Raw genomic sequence first — 24955 nt, 5'->3', positions numbered from 1 at the left:
TTCCCCTTCCCGGGGATCCCTGGGTGGTTCAGCGGTTTGGTGCCTGCCTTTGGGCCAGGGCGCGATCCTGGAGTCCCAGGATCGAGTCCCACGTCGGGCTCCCGGCATGGAGCCTGCTTCTCCCTCCTCCTGTGTCTCTGCCTCTCTCTCAATCTCTGTGTCTATCATGAATAAATAAATAAATAAATCTTAAAAAAAACAACAACATTTTCCCCTTCCCCATTTATATGTTTTTGGTATCCTTCCGGGACCCCTGTTGTCTACACATTGGCACTTCCACCTCTCTTTTCTGTTTTCTGTGTTTTATCTTTTCTGTTTTCTATCTCTTCATTCTTTCTTGCTTCCTCTGGGGGAGGGAGAGTCCTAATCAGATCTTCTTACTTACTAATTCCTTTAAAAGCTGCATCCATCTTACTAATTAACTGTTATTCATTGCAATTATTTCATGTAGAGTTATTTTTTTCAGCTATCATATTTTTTCATAAGCAGTATTCCCCCGGATTCTTTTGTATTGTTTCTTGTTCCTTTCTGTATTGCTAATAATCTTTATGTATGCCCTTCAATATATGTTTTCTAATTCATTTGGAATTTTTCATCAGCATTTCCTAATCACTCTGGCTTATTATATACTTTGTTTAATTTGTTGGCTCTTCTTTGGAATGGTGTATTTCTGAGATGTCTAGTTGTCTTGATCTATGAGCTCCTGTCTTTGGAGTAATTGGTCTCTAATTACTTGGGGAGTGGCCAAAGCCATGGCTTTGTGGATGCTGGTGGATTTAAGGACAATGGAGGGAGTGAGTCCCAGGGTAAAGACCAAGTTACCCTGCTGTATCCTGAATGCTTTCCTGTGCTGCTACTCCAGCAGGAGAACTTATACCTGGCCACTGGTATGTAGCATGGGGACAAGACACTCCCCACTCCACCCCACCCCACCCCAGTTATAAGACCCTAGTCTTGTGGTGTTGGAGAAGAAACGAGGGGCAAGAATAACTGCCCAGGGTGGCTGCTTAGTGTTTTTATGAATTCCTTACTCCTTTAGGGCTTTTGTGCCTCCCTGAGAATATTCTGTGGACACTGGGACCAGCAGTGAGGCCTGTTGCTGCAGGTAAGTTCCCAGAGCCCTGAGAAGGTAAAGAGCAGAACACAATGAAGCTCTTTTCTCTGTTCCACTCTTTATTGCCATGGCCTCCAGCTGTTCTCTAGACCCCCTCCTCCCTCCTCAAAATATGCACTCATTCGAGAAACCTAGAGTTTCTCATTTTTGTTTATTAATTTTTTTTCCTTTTTCCCCCCTCCTCATTAAATACTAATTCCTGAAATGCATATGTGCCCTGTTTCTGTAGTTTCTCCAATGTTGATATCTGGAGTTGGGGCCAGCAGCCCTAACTACTTTGCCCTCATGGTTGGCCTTACAGTTCCTTGAGTCTCTTCCTTCTCCACTCTCTGCCTCTCTTCATCACCTGATGCCTATTTCCATGGATGAATTCATGTTCATGGTCTTTATTGTCCTATCTGTGCAGGCCTCCATTCTTGATCAGTGAGTGGAAGTCTTACTACAAAGAGTGCTAAAATCAGCCCTACTGCTTCCCCTTCAGCTCTTCAGCAGGCCTCAAGTTAGGCCTGGGACATCCATTGAGAGTCTCCCAAAGCATGTTTTGTCTCCCAAAGGTCTGTACAAAGACCACATCTGAAATGGAAAAGGTGCAACCAGCACTGTAAAAAAAAAAAAAAAAAAAAAAAAAAAAAAAAAAAAAAAAAAAAAAAAAAAAAAAAATCTCTGGGTAGAAAAAGAAGTCATCACTGTAGAAAGAAACTCTTTAAACTATAGAATGCTGAATTTCATCTAAAGACCCCTCATTTTTGAAGGAATCTATGGACCATGAATTAGGTTAATTTTGGACCAAAAAAGATACATATTGCAAACAGTTTCTATCTTCCCAGTCAACAGGAGACAACCATCTGGTATCCTTTACAATTAAGAGGGCAGAGGTCTTACTTTGAGATACAGGACGGTGCAGTAGGTCTAACCAAGCTGGCAATTTAGAGAGCAAAGGCATCAGGTACTCTGGATTCAAATTCTAGCCCTGCCACTTACTACCAATTGTGTGACCATGGTGGATGCATTATTTAACTTCTCTTCCACTTAGTTTTCTTATCACTAAAATGGGGATAAAAACAGGTTTCGTTGTTACAGAGTAAGTAAACTAGTGTCTGTAAGTCTATTCATATTGACTCTGGTGTTTCAATGATTGGTGTTCCTTTCTTTCTTTCTTTTTTTTTTCATAAATCATCTTTGTTTAAGGAATGCTCTCCATAACATTAGGTCCCCATGACAATACCCCTCTTGTGATGACAGCACACAGAAGCTCTAATGCATGGGCACAGAAGGGAAATGCTTGCAGCCCTGAGAGTAACAACCCACCAGGCTGTCACACATTTCGAGAGTTTGCAGCTGGGTGTATGTTCTGGTGCAGAGGCTCTGCGTAGGACTGGTGCACCAGCCTTGACTAGCCAGTCATGTCAAGGGTAGGTGGGGAGTGATGGAGACAGCTTTCCTGAACTATTCTGAATGTATTTTTCCCCTCTCTTCATTGAGGACATCTCAATTGGTTTTACTGAATTTCTGTTCACCATTTTGCTTGTTGTACTCTGAGATTTTGTTTGGAAGCAGTTTCTCAAATTAAAATAAGAAGTCTCTTAAGTAGAGGAGATGGCAGTGACAAGCAGCAGCACTGCTGGTCAGTCAGCTAAGAGCTAGGGCACACTTAGAGTCTCAGGGGAGGAAGGGTTTCTGGAAAGTAAGAGAGAAAGAAGGCATTGAATTTCCGTAAGTGGAAAATGGACACTGATCAGTGAACTGAGAGCCTGGCTGGTCAATGCTTAAGATAATGGAAAATCTCTGAAATCTTTCAAAGATGCTCACTGATCCAAATGGAGGAAGATATGCTATTAGAAAATCTTCCTGACCTGAGTCAGACTGTATTTTAGCTCTTTCAATGCTTCATAGTATTCACAGATAGTAAACAGATGTTAATCCTATGTCCAGAAGAACAAAAATAATCCTAACAATAGTTTTTACTTTTCAAATGTATTTTTTCCACTTTGCTTGACTCTCACAAGCACTTATAATTCTTTCTTTTATGTTTCTAGTTATGTACCCCCCCAACTACCCTCTGCACACATGTAAATTATCTATGGATTAGTTCAGAAAAATCAATTTTATGTAAGCTTAAGCTAGGAGTGAGGCATCTTGACTCCCCTCTCAAAATAATAAATGGACTTTCCTTCTGAATTTACCTGATTGCTTTTCTAAAAATGGCTTCTGATCTCCCCTTTTCATCTATAACCTTATTTTAAACTCTATAGTGTTAACTTCCCCAATAATCAGTTGCGGGTAACCTAGCCCATGAATTCTAAAACAGAATCACTGTTTTAGACCTTGTTCTTATGAAAATGAGTCCTTGCTAAGTGCTTATGCAGAGATCTTGTTCTGAGAATGTTTCTTATAACTTGAGCTTTCCTACCCAGCACTAATGAGAAGGAAGGTTCACATTCAGCTACCAGTTCCAACCACATGGGTGGGTCCTTTGTTTTCCCACTCCAAAGATATCATGGTTATGGTTTTAGGGTAATGATTCACTTCGTAGGTTTTGATTTGTGCCATTGACACAGGAAAGAAGCAGCAATCACTGCCAAGAAACTTTGCCATGATAACTCATAAATATTTGTTGTGGAGCTAAATAAGGTGTATGAAATGTCTGTTGAATCAATGATAATGAATGAAGGAATGAATGACCAGGTTGGAGCTCCACAACGATAGTGTTTCTGTCATTTCTTTTTCAACACCTTTCCTTCTTTAAGAACCATGATATCTATGCATACTCAAAGGTCTATTTTGGATCATTTTGTAGTAGGGATCAAAGCAAGCGGGTAACTGACCATCTGAGTTCAAGTTGCCCTCTGGAAGAATCAGGTTTATGGTATGATGGAAAATAACTTTTGTTTTTCAAGATCACAAGGGTAATAATATCTATCTGTATTGCCTCCTGGGACATAAAGGGAAAGATGTAGCCCTTATGTGTCTTTTCTGAAAAAGTTCTCCAGCTCTCACGAGGACAATAGTTGAATAGTGTGCAGAAACTACAAATTGTTCCTGTTCCCCTTTATTAGCCTATCACAGTTCTCATTTAATCCTCATTTCTTCCATTTCATGCTTTCCAGATCTGAAAATCTTTCCAATAGTGGCCTTTATGCATTCTAATGACATTTAATTAGTCGCCTTTTATCCTGCCTTAGTCTCTCTCCCAAACTATATTAAAAATCAATGATTGTAACAATTCTAATGATCTGATGTGATGTTGGACAGTTCAAGTCTTGTCCAAGAATAATGAAAGAAAAAAAAAGTTAAGAACAATAAAAGGATGTGATACTCCTTGCCCTAGATTTCTTTGCTGTGCTTCCCAAACTTCCACCATAGAGATCAACAGTTGTGTGTGGTTTTTGCATTATGAAGGGCATGAGAACTGTGCTTTGGAGTTTATAGTCTAGTTGAAGATGAAAGATGATCACACTGACAAAGACAATATTCTTGATGTTTTTGCACATGGTTTTCTAACCTATACTTTTGGATTATCTTTCCCCTTCCTGCTACCCAAACCAAATGGGATGTTAGCTGCCCATGGCTGAAGTGAAAAGATGAACATGGAATGAGCAGGAGACGAGATGAATGAATGAAAGATGAGAATATATTTCATTAGAAAAATATGCACATATACATCTTTTTGCTTTTAACATACTCTGTATTAATTTATACATATACATAGCGTAAGCAGTTCACATCATTTTGGCACTATGTATAATTCTACGGTAAGCTGTGTTGTTTCGTCAGCCCCTACTAAAATAGCACAATAATGTCTAGAATATTTAGCAATATATTATCACATTTGTACTAGAGCTGCCTCAAATACTCTGTTTTCCATGTTTGTAAACGAAAATAGGAACACCACTACATAAACACTGTGATTGGAAAAATACCTTCTTTTCAATTCCTCCCTTACATTCAGTAAAGGAGATGTAAACCACTTTAGTATCCAAAATACATTTTCACTGAAGGAATATAATTTTCTTTGGGTGCACGAAATATGTAACCAGAACAAATCAACTTTTTGTTTTTCCACAACTACATCACCTCTGAAAGGCAGTGGCATCGACATAGATGAGACTTGAGATTTGGAGGGTTTCAATGGATCTCCTCATTTAGCACAGAATCAAATGATGGTAACTCTGATGACTCTTGCAAATTCACAAATGAACTGCAGGTGCCAGTAATGAGAACTGGTTTATTCGGGGATGTTTGAAGATTTTATACTGAGGATGTAAAGAGAGACGTGGTGATATAGTATTGGGTTTTAATAAGAACCTCTACTTTTATTTGAAATGAACTGGTAGATGGTTCAACTTGTAGCAGTTACTTTTCCTCCTCCTGTTTTGCTAATAGCAGCAAACAAGAGGTCAACTACAAACTGATTTCTCATTAGCCCTACTGAATCTTCCTGGAAAAGACGGAGATCTTGTTAAGCTTTGAAGCTGGGTAGAAGGCAGTTAATGGATTTATATGGAGTCTTTTAATTACCAGTCTTAAGCAAATTTATCTTTTACTGCTAGATAGCACCCAAGGGCAAGAGGTAATCTGCTTTATAAACCTTAGAGTGATTTGCTTTATAAATCCTGGAGCTTAAGAAAGTGGAAAACTCTCTTTAAAGAGAATATTCTCTTCCACTAGAAATTATATTTTTGGCAGTTTTGTGAAAAATTTAGTGATGGATTCTTTGTGACCTCCCCTTGTATAAATGTCCGTGACTAGAGCACATTCAGCATGCAGGCCAGTTCTTCACAGCTGATGGGGCCTTTTCAGTTGACAGGACTATCCAAAGCCACACTGAGCACATGATACTAACAAACCAATTAACAAATTGGCCCATCTAATGTTTTGAGCAAATTGACTCTAAATTTCTTTTTTCATTCAAAGACAAAATTTCATTCCTGTCAAAGCCACTTGGTCTTGCAGAGGTCATATAATTTGTGTGGTTTACATTGTGTGGATGGTAAAACATCTGAGTAATATCGGAATTGATTGAAATAAAAAAATTAAAAATCAGATCCATAGCCAAATACAGAAATATTCTAATTCAAAGTCTAGAGTTAAAAAGAAAGATAGTGACCGTGATTTTAATTTTTCAAAGTTATAAATGGCTCAAGATTAACAAGGAGCACCCTGTTTCTGAACTAGGTCAATTTAATTGTGTTTTTCTTGGATACTTTGCTTGCATTACTATGACATCTGCATCTCAGTCCCAGATGAAAGATGGAGTTCACAAGGGATGCAGTGGGAGACCCCATTCCTAGACTGTCTCCCACAGCAATAGTACCAAGGATAACTTTCTCCAGGTTTACTATGGACAAATTCACTTAATAATTCTTCACAAATGATATGCTCAGCTCCTGGGAGGATGGGGATCACTTTAAACGCATGGTCGGTCTGTCTCCCAGGAAATGAAGGCTCAGTGATCACGATGCTGCATTAGCTTCACATTCAAGCGGATGACTCTTGCTCGATGATTTCCAGAGCGATGACCTCGGCACCCTCCTCGCCCAGGTTGTTGGCGGCTTCGTTCCTCGGCTCCTGATGGCAGATGTAAACCGGGATGTCCCCGGCTTCGGCGGCGGCGGCGGCGGCGGCACTGGCCGCGGAGCGCCGGGGGTTCGGTCGCCCCCAGCGCTGGTCCCACTGGGTTTTAAACTGGGCCCACTGACGCTTCACAGTGGTTTGCACCTGGAAGACAAAAGGGAACCTTGTTCTGTCATCAGTGTCAGAAACGACCCAAGCCAAGCTTATGGACGCAGCGCTTGGGGCTTATCCGAGGTTGAAAGAGGTCGAGTCGCAATTCTGAGCCAAAGGACCTCGCAGTACATCCGCTCCGGGGAAGGAACGTACCATTTTGGGAGAATTGGCAAATCGGAGAAACGAGATGCTTGCCTCAGCCACCACTGGCAAGGGCATTTCCTCCTTTGAGTAAAAGTCTCTTCTTTACCTCTTTATGTCCAATTAATGAAATGTGACTTGGTTTTAGACCCACATATGGTCTACATGTCATATCAGAGGAAAAGATTTTGAAAAAAGTTTTTGATCGGCTACCATCTCCAACAAGGCAGAAGCTTTCATCTAAACCTACACATTACTGGTCATGAAGAAAAATAAAAAAAAAGTAACCCAAAGCACAGCCCTGAGTCTTGAGATCAGGGCATCGTACTGCTGATTTTCCTTTCTTCAACTAGGCTTGAGGTAGGGGTGTGCCAGATAGAACTCTGGTTAAAGGAGTGCCATGCTTTTAGGAATAAAATTTCCATCCTTTCCTATGGAAAAACTTCTAATATGTAAACAAACTTACCAGAACTGCTTTCTAAATATGATGAACTCTCTACTGAACACAGGAGAAGGAGAAGATGCTAACGCTGGGAAGCTCTAAATACGGAAACGGCGATGACCACAGTGGAGGAGAACCTGTACAGACAGTAATGCTGCTTGTCTAGCTTTGCTTTCTTCAGAACTGAATTCAATTTAGTTGTTAAGTTCATTTTCCCTGCCGTCTCCTAACTTCTTGCTTTTCTCTATAGCTGAACAAGACTAAAATCTTGTATTTTAAAATAAAATAAAATTGTATTGCTACAATATCTGCTCTACGTGTCTGAGTTTCTGTTGCTCAGTGCATGAGACAAGCTGTTATGTAAAATCTTTGCATCAGTTTATTAATACATCTTCAGTTATTTTGCTACCAAACTTGAATATAAGATCCAACCATTAAGGGGGGCATAGGAGGGGGAATTGGGAAACAGTAGGACATGAGATAAAGCATGTAACACGTTGGCTGTGAAGAGCCATGTTTGCATGAATGGAAAAGAAGGTATAAATGATAGCACAGCCTATTAATGTTATAAAGCAATATGCATGATAGAAGACTGAATAATTTCTCTGGCAAATACATTTTCTGTGTATCATAGCAGAACAATTTTTTCCAAATGACTATTAGTATTTGTCATATCATTTTAAATATTTTACTCAGAAAAAGGCAAAAGAGTCAAATGATTCACTGAAGACAAGAGGGTATGAAACTTGTAACTGGAGAGGTTCCTCTTCATACAGCAGAGGAGCTGTCAAGTTCAAGATGGCAAGTGGCAATCAGAGGAATTTGGGAATCTGATAATTTGGAATACTGGTAAGCTGACCATTTGGAATTACTGAGGCAACAGACTCTTGTTTTGTGTTTTTGGTTTTTTTGGAGGTGATGAGTGCATGAGTGCAGAGCAGTATCCATCTGATTTTATTTCAGAAAGACAAAGACCAATATTTTAAGTGCCATGGTCAAGCTATGTGCCATGCAGCTGAACCTTGCATTGATAAAAGATGTACAGAGGACCACAGATGGGATGAAAAGCTGTAGCTGTAGCTGTAGCTGGTATTTTATTGAGGGCTTACCATGTGCCATTTTCCAAGCTCTTGATTAGTATGAACTTATATAATCCTTACAACAGCCCTCTGAGAAGGCACTACTACTGTTTCCTTCACTTTACAAAGAGGGGCAAAGGTTATGCAATGTGTCCAGGGTCTGACAATTGGAAATGTGGTGGGACCACAAGGCCAGGTGAAGCCCATGACTCCTGACCATGCCGCTTGGCCACAGCATACACTGTAGAGAGCTCATCATTAAGTTTAGAACTAAATTGAGAAATGATTTGTTTCTTGTGGTCATTGCATAGGCATTAAGTGTTTACACATATGCTCCAAAGACTGTGCTGTTTGCGGTTGAGTCCCAGTTTGTTTGCTACGTGGTTTTTTCCCTCCTTTTTCTTTCTTAGACTTTTCTCCTTTGTAAAAAGGAGATGATGACACTAATTCAGAGTTATGAGTAAGATTTACTGAGGTTATTTAAATCACCTAGTATGCTATGCTGGTGCATCCCTACTTTTTCTGTGATTCTCTCCCCATGCTGACTCCCCTCCAAGGATCTTCCAGTCAAGGTGGCTGGATTTGAGAGAGTCAAGTATCTCCCTTATGATAATCCAGCACCTGCAGGCTATCTGGTCTAGTTCTTATTAGGGCTATTTACTGGTTGGAAATTGATTCATGGAAGTGTTTCCCTCCTATGGTTTTCTAAGCACATTAGTAGAAGAGGTACAAATAGAAGCTGTAATACAGCTAGAGAGGACAGGATGGATTGGAGGAATGGAAGAGGCAGAAATGAGGAAGAATGAAACAGTAAAAAAGAAAAGCAATTAGGACAGTTTATCTACATTAGGTGCTGAATAACTGAGCATTGACTAATTTGTTAACCCTCTGAGACATTTCTGTCTAGAGATCAAGACACAAAGAGAAGACAAAGTCTGAAAGATTAGGCCCATTTATTCTCTCGACTTGAAACACTGTGCTCCTTTACACACATTGGCTTCCTGGACTCAGCTATTGCCGTTCAAAACAGTAGTCGGGTGACATACTCCAAATGGGCTGAACTTGATCTGGGTTATTCTCTTCAGAAGGGGTTCAGTCCACACCCAAAAGTGACCTGAAATCTTGGTCTGATGGTTTTGTCCTTGAGCTACTTACCAAAAATGCCTCCATTTCAGCCACTAGGCCAGGCACACATAGAAGGGATTTGGGTCCTGTAAGAGCACTTAGACACTAGGCACAGAGCTGCTGTCAGTGGCGGGGGTGGAAGATTCCCATAATCCTACTGCTTTTGCCTGAGTTGGCCAATCCTCTGCCAAAGTGGTTTTAAGCCACTTATTGCCTTGACCTGAATTCTCCAAAATTAACAAGCTGCTGGTCTCTCTCCACCAGCTATATTGTTTCTTTCCATCAGGCTCGTCTGCTCACACTGCTCCCCCTGACCGAAATGTCCCTCTCTCACCCTTCACTGTGGCCAAAACTTGTTTTTCAGGACTCAACTCTGTTTCCCCAGGAATCTTTTCTTGACCCCCTGATCCAGAGTCAGGAGTCTCTTTACTGTGCACTTGTTGCAGTTATGTATGTTCATTATTCCTCTTATTACATTGAAATCCTTAAAAGCAGGAACCATGTCTTGTTCTTTTTATATTCCCAGAACATGTCATGCTGTTTGGCATATAGCAGTTAGTTATTCAACAAATACTTGTTGACTGATTGTCAACATCCATTCTAGAATGAATTCATAGCTCTTTCAGCCAAGAAAGTGATCACTAATGACCAAAATTAGTGCATTGGTATCCAGTGGTCCTAGGGTGGGGAACTGAAAGCATCTAGAACAAACCTAATGGAGAAATTGAAATTTTCTTTCATGCAAACAGGAAACACTGGGTTTTGACATGAGACCTAGAATCACTGTTTTTTGAGAACCTGAATTCCTTGCTGAGGTGAAGTGTAAGCCATTGGATGTTAGATCATCTACAACTGTTACTAGGTCTTCTCTCATGCCATGGTAAGTGTTTTGGGGAACTGCTCTTGAACTCCAATGAACTCCTACTTTTGGAAAGGATCAGAAGCAGGCACTTGTTACATTGTACAGGCAACCAGCTGGATAGGAAAGGAAGACTGTCAGTGGGTAACATCATACCACCTTTCTGTTAATTTTCCACCAATAGGATCATTTCACCAGGTCTCATTCGATGCCAGGAAAGAAAGGACTGAACTTTGGGTCAAGGAACTCACTCTGCCCACATTAGCCTTGTAATCTTGGTTAGGACTGTTAACCTCTCTGAGATTCCTTTCTTTAATACAACTCTTCTACCTCACTTTCTGTTTGAAGGATTAAATTGTGACAATACATATCAAAGTGGCATCTAAGTTTTAAAGTACCATACAGGGAGACTACTGTTATTATTGCTATTATTGTACTGTTATTATGGCAGGATGTTGACCTCAAGTCTTCAGACTAAAATGAAACTCTTCTGTCATATTCTTTTTTGGGGGGTGGTGGTGCTAAGAAAATAAAAAGACCTCTCAATGACACACATAGTTTCTGATCTCATACATTCCAAACTAGGTCTCCAAAGAGTGCTCTATTGCCCAAGCTTGCTACTTCCTGGATTTCCTTTGGATTTCTGTACAAGATATTTTTCTGTCGGGACTACCCAAGAGATGGCATGGTTTTATTTGGGTTGTATTGTCTATTAAATATAGGTCTTTAAATGCTTTAAATACCAGGTTTATAATCTAGGAACCATAAAATGCCCAGTTGAGGAATTAGGAAATATACTGCTTCAGCATATTTTTGGAAAAGCGATATCTCCACACAAAGGGAATTGATAGTTTCCGTGGATTCAGCATCTCTCAAATACCAACACTGTCTTTATAGATAAAATTTACACAGATATTTAGAGGTATCCAAAGTACACAGTATAAGTTTAGAGTGACTTTGTAAAAGTGCCCAGCAGACCAAAGAAAACCAAAAAAACAAAAAAACAAAAAAACAAAAAAACAAAAAACAAAACAAAGCAGTCTTTGTTTCTCTTCACCTGTTCTTTCAAAATAATCCCCATTGGAGTATCTATGCATATTAATGAAGTACCCTGCCTAGCAGGAGGCCAAAGGATTTGAGGCCTATTTTATGTTTTTAATATTATTATTACAGAAATGTTCATAGTTCTATAATTGCATTCCTGAATTATAATCTATTCTTTTGTGTGGAGATGGCAATCTGCTTCAATTTGTAAACCACATAAGAATAGGCCCTTAGCAGGATGTAAAAGACACTTGAATAATTATAGTTTAATAGGGCAATTATCTCCTACAATACCACAGGTTGAGCTTGATGCTGCTTTGATCACAAGAATAAGGGCAATGAATCTGTTTGAAAACAAACAAACAAACAAACAAACAAACCAGGAAGACTTTTCATTGCTCTTGAAAAGCATCAGAAATGTTAGGAGTTTCCAATGTGATAAATATAACATACAAAGTTTTTGAATTATATAGATTCATCACTCATTATAAAAGCAATTAACACAGATCACTTTACATTTTCCCTAATTATATCAATTTATTTATTGCCAACTTTAAAAATAGAGCCCTGGTCTGATGGTTTGAAGACATAATTTACACCTGGCTGTATTATTAACCATCTATATAAGGTTGATATATTTGGGCCTCAGTTTCTACATTTGTGTAAAAGAAAATCAGACCGGAATATCCATGGTTAGACTTGAATGCTTTTATCTTTGGCCTTTGTTTTCCTGAAGTTCAGTACAAGCACCAGCAGTACAGCTGAATGGAAGGTGGGATTTATCTCCAGGAGTTTTGATTGAACACATACCAAGATTTTTAGATCTGCTCCCTCATACCTTCACTTGCTGATGTCATAACTCAACAGACCTGCTGCAATCTAAATGTAAGATGAAAAATTATGAGTTTTAAAAACACTAGGAAGTATGCTTTAAATGCTTTTATATGACTTTTTGAAACTGGATCCCTATTAGATACTGAACGGGATACTTCTGAATATTATTTATAAAGTTACTGATATGTTTTTCACCCTTTTGGAGCATTGTCTTTACTGGTCTTTATCTTACAAGAGTTTACATGCTCTACAGTTGGAGGTAATTGGGTACTTCATGATTGTAAGATCAAGACTTTCTAATTCCCTTTTACTATCCACTCTCCTGTGTTTGTAGAAGCTTTCCTGTTTTAGAAGACAACAATTGATAAATACCATCTACAATAAGGTTAATATTTTTGAAAATATTTATTGTATTTCCTAAATAAAATTCCCCTGCAACTCCCTCATTCATTAAGCCAAGGTCATTCATTGCTTGAAGAACAAATTAGATTTTGTCTAGAGTAGGTTCTCAAAGTGTGTTCTCTGATCAGCAGCAGCATCATCAGCTGGAAACCTCTTAGAAATCCAAATTTTCAGGCCCCATCCCTGTCCTACTGAATAGGAAACTCTTCTGGTAGGGGCCAAGCACTCTCGTTTTAACAAACTTTCCAGGTGATCCTGAGAAGCACCTAAGTTTGAGAATATAGGTGTAGAACAAATTATTGCTTAGCTTTAAGTCTCAAAGCTGACATTCTTGACCCTCTAGAAAAACAACAGCTGCAAAAACCAGGTTTTATTGAATAAGAGAAAGAATTTCTTAATAGAAAAGCTTATCTTTGCATATGAAGTGAAAACCATACTACTCTGAAAATAGGATTTTACTAAAACTAAAAACTATAGTATAGTATAGTATAGTATAGTATAGAGAACATGCAGGATATGGCATAAGGAGAGTCCCCCTGCAAAGAGGAAGGAGAAGTGGTGACTACAAAATCCTTCCAATCCTAAGAGGAAGAGAAGAGAGAGATACAGAGACCAATGACCTTGCATCTCCCCTTCATGGTGGAAATACCTGGGGAAGTGGAGAGAAGAAAGAAGGCAGTAGTAATAGAAACACCTCAGTATAGCAAGTCTTTTTTGATTCAGAGAGTACAGGTCTAGAAATTGATAAGCCATACAAAGAAGTCACACATTTGGCTTGGAATCATAACCAACTTGGTGCCTGAGTAGTGGAGTGGGAATGGCTATGACATGGGTTAAAGAGAGATTCACAGTGTGAAGAAAGGAGGGTGACTCCCAGGCTCCTTGGGTGGCTTGGAAGAGAGAACTGGTGCATAGCATTAGCTATCTGGACATAGGGTGGGATGCCTGGGTAGCTCAGCAGTTAAAACATCTGCCTTCAGCCCAGGGCATGATCCTGGAGTCCTGGAATCGAGTCCTGGGATCGGGCTCCCTGCAGGGAGCCTGCTTCTCCCTCTGCCTCTGTCTCTGTCTCTCTCTCTCTGTTTTTCACGGATAAATAAATAAAATCTTAAAAAAAAAAGGATAGGGCGGGGGGTTGGGATCTCTGGGTGGCTCAGTGGTTTAGTGCCTGCCTTTGGCCTGGGGTATGATCCTGGAGTCCCAGGATCGAGTCCCACGTCGGGCTCCCTGCATGGAGCCTGCTTATCCCTCTGCCTGTGTCTCTGCCTCTCTCTCTCTCTGTTTCTCTCATGAATGAATAAATAAAATCTTTTTTTTTTTAAAAAAAAAAAAAAAATCTTTTTTTTTTTTAAAGGATAGGGCAGGGGCCTGGTCAAGGAGGCTACACAGTAAAAGGATCTCTGGGGTCCTCAGAAGAGAGGGGAGCCACCTTGGGTTCCCAAAGGGGCTACCAGCCGCACATCTGGACAAAGGCTTTGGAACTAAATATTTTCTAGAAAGAGACTGCTGTCTCTTAGAATCTGGTGGGATGGGCTCTTTAAAGCAAGATAAGTTACAATGAAGAAAAATAGTTGTAGTTTCCATGCACTCCAATCTGTTACTGTTAACTTGAGATCCTTCTGGTCATGCTCCTTTGGTCTACAAATGATTTTATCTTATCCACAATGCATGGACAATAGCAGGAAACATGAAATAGGGAGAACATGCATGGTGTTGTGGTGCTCGCTCAAGTTTTAAGCTGTGGCTTGGAAACACTCGGCATCTTTCTAGCTGTCACCATCTTTTTGAAGTCCTTTAGATACTTAATAATTTACTGAAAGGCTTCCAGTGTTCACACTCTTGGAAGATTTGTAGGAACTATGTGATCCCTAAACATCCTCTCATTGTGGCTTCCTGGTTCCTTCTGCTGTAATTCTCCAAATTTCTTCCCTGCTTCTAGTCTATCTGTCCACTATGTGACCCATTTCCACAATAAGAATCACTGAAAACAAACAGATAAAAAATAAAAATGAAAACTTCATCTTCACTGTCTAACTGACATCACGGCCTCCTAGATCTCTGCTAAAACTCAGTGTGCTGCTGGGCACAGCCCAGTCACAGCTCTGCCGCAGCTGCAGCTGCAGGAACCTCCTGCAGGTGCGAGTGCCCTGCTGGCTTACGGGGTAAGCCAGGGACTCACAGGAGGCCCAGCAGAGAGCCACATGCCTCAAATGCATGGGGCTGTGATGTGACATTTGGCACAGTATGCAATTTCTAGTTTATTAGAAATGTCACACTTGTAGCTTCCCCCCGTAACAGAATCTTAATTAAAATGGAGATGGTTTCTTTACTTCGAAAAGCAGAGATAACATACTCAAATGAACGCGAAACATTCAATTGTTAGGAGTACTTCCTGGCTTGCTTTCTGTGCCTGACACTTCGAAGACAGCCTCATGGTTAAAACACAGTAAGTGCTGAGGTATTTTTGCAAATGCATGCGGTCCTCCCATGTTTTCAAGGTATGCCCCTCCTGAAACTGATTTTTATATTAGCCCTATATAGATATTGCTTTAGGTGGAAACATCTATTTGTGTGGCACCTGAAACAACCCAAAAGAGAGAGATACATGTTCACGGAAATGGATATGCAGACAGGATGCCCTAAGCCCTATATTTATTGGTGTTTGCTGATCTTAAAACAAACAAACAAAAAAACCCCAAAGAGACACTAACAGCTGACAGCAGAAGGATGTCTTTTCATTTCTGTCCCAGGCCTTCAGTCTATGCCCTAGTGCTAGTGAATGCACAATATATTTCTGCTGAATGAAGGAATGAGTTTATGGATGAGTTTATGGATGAATGGATGAAGGGAGGGATAAAATTATAAAGGAGAAGGAGAATGACAGAAATCTTGCAATGCAATGTCAAGGTGGGAGATAAGTAACAGGTTATAGAACAAAATATTATAGGTGCTCACTGTTTAACTGAAGAAATAAAGAACAGAGAATCAATTGAATATCAATTAATTCTGGTTAGAAAACCTTTTTAATTATAACAGGAAAATAAAATGTTTGTTGATGTCTTAACCAAATGTTATTTTCCTTGTTATAGAATTATTCTTAAGGGGCACCTGGGTGGCTCAATTGGTTAAGTGTCTGCCTTCAGCTCAGATTATGACCCTGGGACTGAGCCCTGAGTCAGGTTCCCTGTTCAGTTCCCCCTGCCCCCACCCCGAATCCTTTTCTCTCAAATAAATAAAAAGAATTATTCTTAAGAGGAATCAATGTAAAATTATAAAAAGTAATTGTACATTACAATTTATATGGCATATAACTAGAGTATGTATACTTACAAAGCTCCAGGAAGGAATCATAGATATATTATGGTGCAGTGGAAGATTTAGTTCATTTAATTAAGAATCAGGAAATTTGGATTCTAGTCCTGGTTATATAACTATGATTGTGACATTGTGCAAGTCATATGTTCTTCTGGAGTATAGATTTCTCACCTGAAAAATGAGGGATTTTCAACCATGTTTCTTGAAGCCCTGGATATTCTTTGGTACAAATTTAAACAGCCCCACTTGTTTTTTTAATTCAAGTATAATTAACATGTATGTTACAAATGGTAAGATTTCATTTTTTATGGCTGAATAATATTCCATTGTATGAATATACCAGATCTTCTTTATCCATCCATCCATTAGTGGACACACTTTGGTTGCTTCCACATCTTAGCTAGTTGCTATACACATAGGAGTGCATATATCTCTTTGAATTAGTATTTTCATTTTCTTTCGGTTAATTTCTAGTAGTAGAATTACTAGATCATATGATATTTCTATTTTTAATTTTCCAAGGAGCCTCCATACTGTTTTCCATAGGGGCTGTACCAGTTTGCATTCCCAGCAACAGTAAGCAGCTCCATTTTTATGCTTTACAGTTGGGGTCTTAGGCAAGAAGTTTCCATAAGAAGAAATGGAACTCTGGCTAAAACACCCTGACAATACTGGCCGTATGGATCCCTAGATTTTACTGATCTAAATATTCAGATAATACATTAATTATTTGAGAATCCTTTTTGGTTCTTAACTTCAGGGGGATTTTCAAAATGTTGAATAAGTGGTATGACACCAGGGAAAGAAAGCAGTGAACCAGTTCATACTGGCTGGATATTGGCTCTGCCCTGGTGAGGAGTGGGTCTTCCAAAGAGATGACAGCATGACTTCCAGAACAGCTTTCACTGTTGCTGCTCAAGGAACTGACCAGCTTAACATGCCATCCAAGGAAATCAGAATTTAGCTGCCTGTGTGGATAACATCTGCAATCGTACCACAGAAACAATCGTCCCATTGACTGGATACGATTCAGCTTGAAATAGTGAAAAAAATACATGATCCTGCATGTCATGAAACCCTGTGAGGTCAACTGCAGAAGTAAGAGCAAATGAAGTGTACACAGAGGCACTTTGGGAACTGTAAAGTTTTGGCTTTGTATCAATGAGTGATGGTGTTATGTGAAATGCATGCCTACCTCATTGTTGCAGAAGCAGTAAATCACGGCGACGAAGAATCCCTAAAGAGAGGAGGAAAAAGAGAATTGAAGTTATTTTTGTGTGCATTATATTGTTTAGGAATCTATATAAATAGACAGCCTAGAGAGGAACATGTCACTATTGCAATAGCAAGTCAAAGCTCGATGAAAGACAATTACTAGTGCACTCATATTCAGTGCTTCACTACAAGAATATTCTAGTTTAAGATGGATATGGCTTCCAGCTTGGGGTCCAGTGGAGGCATTTCATACTGATAGAAACATCTGCTTCTCTGCCCTGTGTTTTCATGGCATTTATGACTATGATGATAGCAATCCAGGTTGGGAAACTGATTGGCATTGGTTATGTTGATCTTCAAAACTCCCCTTAATGAAGGGAAAATGTGGCCCTCAAAATCCTGGAGAGGGGAGGGAAAAATCGAAAGGACAGTGGGAATAGAAGTTCTGTCCCCAGTAATCAGGACTGTGCTGTGGGTCCATCCTCGGTCAAATATTTGTCCTCAGAAAGATGTGTTCTCAACGTTCATATTCCCTTCGTTTCCTTCCCCAGTTTTGAAATTCAAAAAAGAGGGGGGAGGGGAACTGGCAGTGAGAAGGAGACCTTTCCAGGTTACATCTACCCTCTAATCACAGATGAGCCTTAGAAAATGGCTCACCCTACATTAACCTGCTGAGTAAGTAGTTGAATAAATAAACCTCTGGTTTATTTACCTGGAAATGAATCAGAGAGTGCATCAGGTAATCGTATATCTTCCCAAGCATCTTGTTCGAAGGCCTCCAGGGAAAGACGACAAACTGGATCCCCAGCAGGGGCACCAGGATCAGAGTGGCCCTCACCGCCTTCAGGTACATGTGGGATTCGGCTTCCTGGGTTTCCCTCATTTTGCTCACGAGCACGCGGACGATGTTGAGCAGGAAGAAGAAATTGACCTGCAAAGACATGAGCTTATGAGGGAATCATCCAGGTGGGAATGACTTAAGGACGCCCGCTTTCCTCAGTTCTTGTTAGTCTAGTTCTGGGAGTGGATGTCACCTCTGCAGGTCAAGAGAGATGACCTGTCAGGTGGTGTAATTCTCCCAGCATTGCCAGGTGCATCCATATAACCAAAGACTCTTGTCAGACCTGAATTCACATTTCCTTTTTTTTTTTTTTGTCCAAATGATAAAATATTTTTTTTTCCTGTAGCGGTAAATAGATTAGGTGCAATTCTAATGAGAGCGGTTTATTCTTTGATTTTTATGATTTTTACAAAGGAGAGTCATAAATGACACTTTTAGACCTTGCTTTCTGGTCATTTCATTACAAGGATTATTCCTCTTAGGCAGGACTACATCACTGAAAGTGAAATGCAGACCAAAAAATGTTATCTGTAAAGTTGATGTAGTGGAGACAGATAACCCAGCCTTCTTCTTTGTAACATTTTTTAAGGGAAATAACTGCATTGAGGTATAAGGCTCATTCGGTAAAATGGAGATTTTAAGTTTATATTCAAGAAGCTTACAGAAATGTATGTGTCTCTGTAACAACCACTCCAAATAAGCAAAGAGCATTTTCATTACCCCAGAAAGTTCTCTTCTGTTCCTTTGCAGTCAACCACCCTCTCTCCTCCACCTCAAGCAACCGCTAATTACATAGTACATACTCTTTTGTGTCTGGCTTCTTTGATTTGACATATTATCTGTGAAATTCATCCATGTTGTATATATTAGCTTGTCATTCATTTTTATTGCTGAGTAGTACTCCCTTACATGGATAACACACCGTATTTGTTTATTCATTCTATTGTTGATGGAAATTGGCATGGTTGCCACAATTTGACTATTCTGAATAAATATGCTATGAATATTTGTATACAAGTCTTTGTGTGGACATATGTTTTAATTTCTCTTGAATAAGTGCCCAGGATTAGATTGCCTGTTGACATGGCAAGCATATATTTAACTTTGTAAGAGGCTGCCAAACTGTCTTCCAAAGAGGTGGCTTCATTTTATGTTCCCTCCAGCTCTAGTTGAGAATTCCAGTTGTTCTCTACCCTTGCCAACACTTGGGATGGTCACACTTTTTAATATTAGCCATTCTGGTGCGTCCCAAACTATTTTCAGCTGTGAAGATTCGTTTTGAAACCGGAGTTGTTTTTAAAATTTAATTGATGATTTATTTTTAAATGATTAGAATGATTTTTCTACCTGGAATAGAAGGAAACATTGTTGCCCAAAAAAATTCAAGAAAGGAAAGAGACCTTTAGTAATTATTAAACTCTTATGAGGTATTGGCAATATTCAAGACCCACATCAGCGGGTCCTGGTGAGGACAGTCAGGTGGTAAGTCTGTCACTGCTCTGGAGGAGAGCAAAAGAAATGGACTTTACTCTGGAGAGATTGGGGCAGTGGGAAGTCAGGCTGGATGATATACTTGGGTTGGTTGCTTACTAATGGTTATTTCTTCCAAACATGAGCAGAACATGGTTTATGACTCAGATTGTTTTTATTTTTCTCATTTCTACCCACCTTTGAGGTTAGTGGGCCAAATAATGTCTAAATATTAAATGTGATAGTTGTGATGCTGGCCAGCACATAGTAAACCTTAGGTAAAAACAAAGAGTTTGGAGATAGATGCAGATGGTCATATTTTACCCTACTTTTCACTAGTCACATAATTTGGGGTGAGTTAGTTCTTGTGTTTTTGGGTCTAGTTTTCCCAGTGAGTAAAAGTAGTCCTGATGTATCTCCTTTGAAGTGCTGCTGTTAGGAACAGCCTGGCAATGTATGTGAAGTGCCTGAAATACTTTTAAGTGCATGCTCAGTGGCAGGTCTGACGACAGCTCACATACCAAAGATGAAATGAAAGATCATTTTGTTTGGGGAAAAAAAAAAAAAAAACAGGGAAAAAGGGGCAGAGGGATTGTGTGGTTTTTCACTTTCTTTAGCAGTAACATCTTCTTACCATTCTTCAGCCCCTTGATCTCTACCTTTAATGAGGAGCATTTTGGTATAGCATTGGTTAAGGAAAGCTATATTTTAGTTATGGTGGGTGTAGAAATGAACTTATGCCCCTTCCCCGACTGTATTAAATAAAAATTATTTTTTAATTTGAAGATCCTCAAATTGAATTGCTACAGATTATCTCTTAATAAATTACCATTACATTAGTCTAATTTTGAAGTTATGATACATAGGCTACTCAGAGCCATCTTTACAGAGATCTTCTCAAAGAGATAACACTTAATAATGGATTTAAAAGCAATTCTCAACAACAACAGCAAAATAAATAAAAAGCAATTCTCACCACCAGTGCTGCCATGACGGGGCCATGGATGATGTACAGCAAATGGGTTTCCACACTCAGCCAGCAGCTGAAAAAAAAAGAGGGAAGGGACATAAATATAAGTGCATTTTATTTGCAAATATGTTCACTTAAAAACCACCAAAATACTTACTTGTCATTGAAGTACAGCGCCCTAGTAATCGCATGGATAGTGGTTGGCACCAGCGGGAACCCTAAAAATGTAAAAAAACAGAAATCACACCTGATTTTTTGGGCAGAAGCTGCAACTATGATTGCATGGAAAATGGTAGTTTATTTTCAAAAATAGTGGTAAATTTTAATATCTCTGTCAAAATACTTCCCTGATTTTTACACCAACTAGTTTTAGTCAAACCAAGTAAAAATGCTCTTGATTCTGTCTGTGGTGATGATGATGATGATGATGATGATGATGATGACAAGATGACTATTAGTTGAGACCAGAAAGCTCTTCACTTCATGTGAACTGGACTTTAGTGGAGTCATCATGGAGGGAAGTGACCCCACATCTAATTTAATAGGGCCAGTAATGAAATGCTTGACCTGAGGGTATTTTGAGTTAGACTCTTTACCCAAAACATAATTATATTTTATTCATAGAGGTTCTAACATATCATTTGCCCACTTGGGTTTTAGAAATGGAAATTTGTTCTCTGGATTTATTCTGAAACATACATTTTAGAATTAGAAAGAGCATATATGAAGATCTCACTCCCTCCTCATCATTTCATAGAGAGGAAGATGTGTTTCTTAATGTACAGAGGAGCACAGACCCTGTATCTACTAATTCCTGTGCTCGTTGCCTTGCTCTAGGCATGAAGCCTCTTTTTATGCAGTTTGTTTTCCCCTTCCTCTTCTTCCTATCCTCCAAGCTCCAAGAGCCATAACAGCCCTTCCTTTCACTGGTTAGTAAGGGTAGGATTCCTTTTTTTTTTTTTTTTTTTTTAAGGGGGACTAGTTACATTCTATGTGTTTGTTGCAAAAGTCCATTCCTTCTTTGATTTATAACAAGAGGAGAATCAGCAAGGCAAAGAATCAATCTGGAGAGGGTTGTAAAATACATGATTTTTTCTGAGAACTAAACTTCACTATTTGAAGTTGCTTCAATTTGAGAGAAGTCAACTAGTAAGTGGCTCCGTGCAGATTTGTAAGGGAACAACTACCAGAAGAAGATTCTTTTATTTTGTTGGGGAGAATTGCACTGCTAGATACTTTTTTTTCCCAGAGGGTGATGTTCATAATGTCTCATAATTTTTAGGATCTGTTCCAGATCCCGGAGTGGGTAATAGTATTCACAGCTGAAATGAATGGATGGAATGTACATCACCTGCAAACAAAGGTAGGTCTTAGGAAGTAGCTTTCTTGGGCTAAATCTTCTGCTGTCTCACTTTCAGACTCTTTTAAAAGCACAGGTTATGCCTTATTTCATGGCGCTGTAAAATTTAGGACCTATCATACTTTTTAAGTATGAAAATAATTTCAAAAGCACAATAAAACTATTATCCAGTGGAAATTTCTTCTTCTCTGCTCCATTACATTCTTTAAAGATCCTGTGACACTATTTTTCTTGAGGAGTTATTTCAGTTGTACTTTTACTTGTTTTCTTTCCATCCAAAGATCATGCTTGCCTAAAATGCTAAGACAGAACTATTGGTTTAAAATGCATCATTGTGGGGTGCCTGCATGGCTCAGATGGCTAAGCATCTGCTTTCCATTCAGGTCATGATACCAGAACCCTGGGATTGAGTCCCATGTTGGGCTCCCAGTGCAGCAGGGAGTCTGCTTTTCCTTCTCCCTCTGCCTCTCCCCCTGCTTGTGCGCATGCTCTCTCTTAAAAGAATAAATTAAAATCTTAAAAAAATACATCATCATGATTGTTTCTCAATTTTGTTCTCAGAGATGGTAAAGAGTTTAGTAGAATTTTGGGGCATGCACATGTACATATGCACATGCCTATGTGCGTAGAAGTAGAGAAAGATAGATTTAGGTTTGGCATGCTAAAAATAATTACATTTAGGACTGTATTGGTTGACTGTCTTTCCAAACATCTATTTAGGGGGAAGTGCAAATCCTCACTCCTTTAAATTTATGATTCCACTTACCTTACTGAGGGCAATGTTCCTTGGGATCTCACTTCAATCATTCTGATAAAGTTTTAAGTATTTTCTGATTAAGAAAGGTTAAGGTATCCCATAAATATTTTTCCTTATTTTTATTACCTTCTTTTTGATACAGCTAAACATCTTGTTCCTTTTTTCCCTTTGAATTATTTTTGCGTGTTAAGCAGATGTCTTCATTGAACTATCTATGATGATAGCAAAAGTTCTATAACTAATTCACAATGCATCAGAATGGAAAGAGTGGTTATAAATTGTTCCTTCCAGGGTGCCCTCATCTTTGCTGAATGTCACAGGCAGGAAGAAATTTATAGCCTTTTTTATTCCATGGAAAATTTTCTGAGTATGGCAGATAGATGTTTTTGAATAGTCAAAACCAGTGTAAGAAATATGCCATAATTTTTAAGAGAAGCAAATAAAATACACCAGTAAGAAATGCGGTGTGTGTGTGTGTGTGTGTGTGTGTGTGTCACATCACGGGGTGGGATGTTATTTCTAGGTCCTCAGTTGGAAGGCATCTGACCAATACCCATCATTAGCATTGTGATAATCAGAATTACTGTTGAGGGACATGAAACTGTATTCAGTTGACTCCTGGTATGATTAGCTTTGGAAGGCTAGAAATCTCTGACAAGGTGTGTATGAGGCTGAAAAGGTCAGGGAAAGGTAAGATCAGCCTCTTGTGGAAGGCTGCAGCTAAAAGAAAAAAATAATAAAAGGCCATTTTGATCTTTGTATTCTGACCTGATTGAGGACAGGGAAGAGCAAAGGAACCTAGCACTGGATGTGAAATTGGCAGGATAGTTACAAGCCTGCTTTCTAAACTTGCTGGATGGTTAAGGTAACAGAATGAGGGGACCAAGGGGGAATAGTGGTGAGGTGGTTTGGAGTGTATTCTAGAGGAGCAGTCTAGTTCAGACCCCTCTCCCATTTTTTTTCTAGATGGGTCATCCATCTCCAGACATGTTTGCACTAAGTGATAATATCCCTCTCAAAGTCCTTGGCCATGATTCACTGAACCATGGCTGGCCCCCTGACTTCAGTTAGACCAAACAGATTCTCTTGTCCTGGCTATTTAGAATTGGGACTTAAAGACAAGCATCTAGTGTTTCCGTGCACCTTGAAAAGAAAAATGTGAGCTCAGGAAAATTTAGGGTAGCTTGCATTGACCATTAGGATTTGGGGAGCAGAGACCCTGTGATCTATGGTCTGTAGAGAAAAAGAAGGGTTAAAACAGATATGTAGAAGAGAAAACAAAAACAAGACAGAGACAAAAGACAGAGGAAGAGTGCTCCCACCTTTCTAGTCCCAGGGTACAGCCCTGTAGTAGCCTTAGAGCTGTTTCAGCCCTTGACTTCCATGAGATAGTCTAGATTTTGATAATTTCTCTCTTTTTATTTAAATTAGAAAATCTTGTTCTCTGCTAATTGCAACCAAAGAGACACAGCATCATGAGTTCATCGATGACACACCCCAAATATTTGCTGCACTAACCCACTATTATAGATTGTCCTATTGGCTTTGGGTCATGTGTTTCGTTAACATCCATATATAGTTGTTATATATGGAACAGATATTGCATAGGGCCAGTCCTGGTGTAGACTGTGGAAGACTTTAGGTCACTTACATGACTTCCCAGACATATTTCCATACAGTTGGTGACAATGCCTGTTGAGTAGGGGTTTAAATACAAAGGTCTTAGTTTTTAGAAAGCCCCTGTATTATCTTGTCTCCTCATTCAATATTTTCAGAGGCTCTGCAAAATCTGCATTAAAGAGGAGGCTTAATTGAGGGCAATCCACAGCTTCTGCTCCAAGGGCCAAAGTCACCCCGTCAGTGGAGAATAATGGCAAGCCTTTCGCTCTACAGTCAAGATCCTCCTCTGGTATGAGAGATTCACATTTTGATAAAGCAGCATACATTTTTGTCCCAGAGCTTTTTCCATCTCCCAGCCTCACTACCTACCTAGTTCCCTTCAGTTAGAGTGAGCTAGACTTTAGCATCCCTGGAGAAAGGGGAGAAGTTCCAGCATGGCCTCGTTGACCTCAGCACCCTGCCTTAGTCAATCTGTACAGAAGCAGCCATGACTTAAGCAACCATCCACGGGCCTTTCAGAGTCATTGCCATGCGCTATGGTGTCAGGTAGGCTCCAATTGGAGTCCCATGAGGTTATTTAGGTCTATTGTTCAGTGGGATTCTTCCTCCTGACCTTTCACTGAGGAGTCCTGCTGGTGGA

At 39.5% G+C, this 24955-nt stretch overlaps 1 protein-coding gene across 1 annotated transcript in view; it reads right to left on the bottom strand.

Moving 5' to 3' along the window:
* Positions 1-4834: 4834 nt before the first annotated feature.
* CALCR (calcitonin receptor) overlaps positions 4835-24955 on the bottom strand; it is a 59945-nt gene continuing 39824 nt past the window's right edge. Inside the window, exons 8-12 of the mRNA XM_072784768.1 lie at positions 20736-20796; positions 20585-20651; positions 18010-18228; positions 17278-17319; positions 4835-6832 (exon numbers count right to left, since the gene is read on the bottom strand). Coding sequence (XP_072640869.1) covers positions 6593-6832; positions 17278-17319; positions 18010-18228; positions 20585-20651; positions 20736-20796 — 629 coding nt within the window. The 3' untranslated portion in view covers positions 4835-6592. The remainder of the gene's footprint in view (positions 6833-17277; positions 17320-18009; positions 18229-20584; positions 20652-20735; positions 20797-24955) is intronic.

The sequence above is a fragment of the Canis lupus genome, chromosome 18 (assembly GCF_048164855.1).
Source record: "Canis lupus baileyi chromosome 18, mCanLup2.hap1, whole genome shotgun sequence".
NCBI lineage: Eukaryota > Metazoa > Chordata > Mammalia > Carnivora > Canidae > Canis > Canis lupus.
The sequence above is the reverse complement of the archived record's forward strand: the minus strand, read 5'-3'. Positions and strand labels throughout refer to the sequence as shown.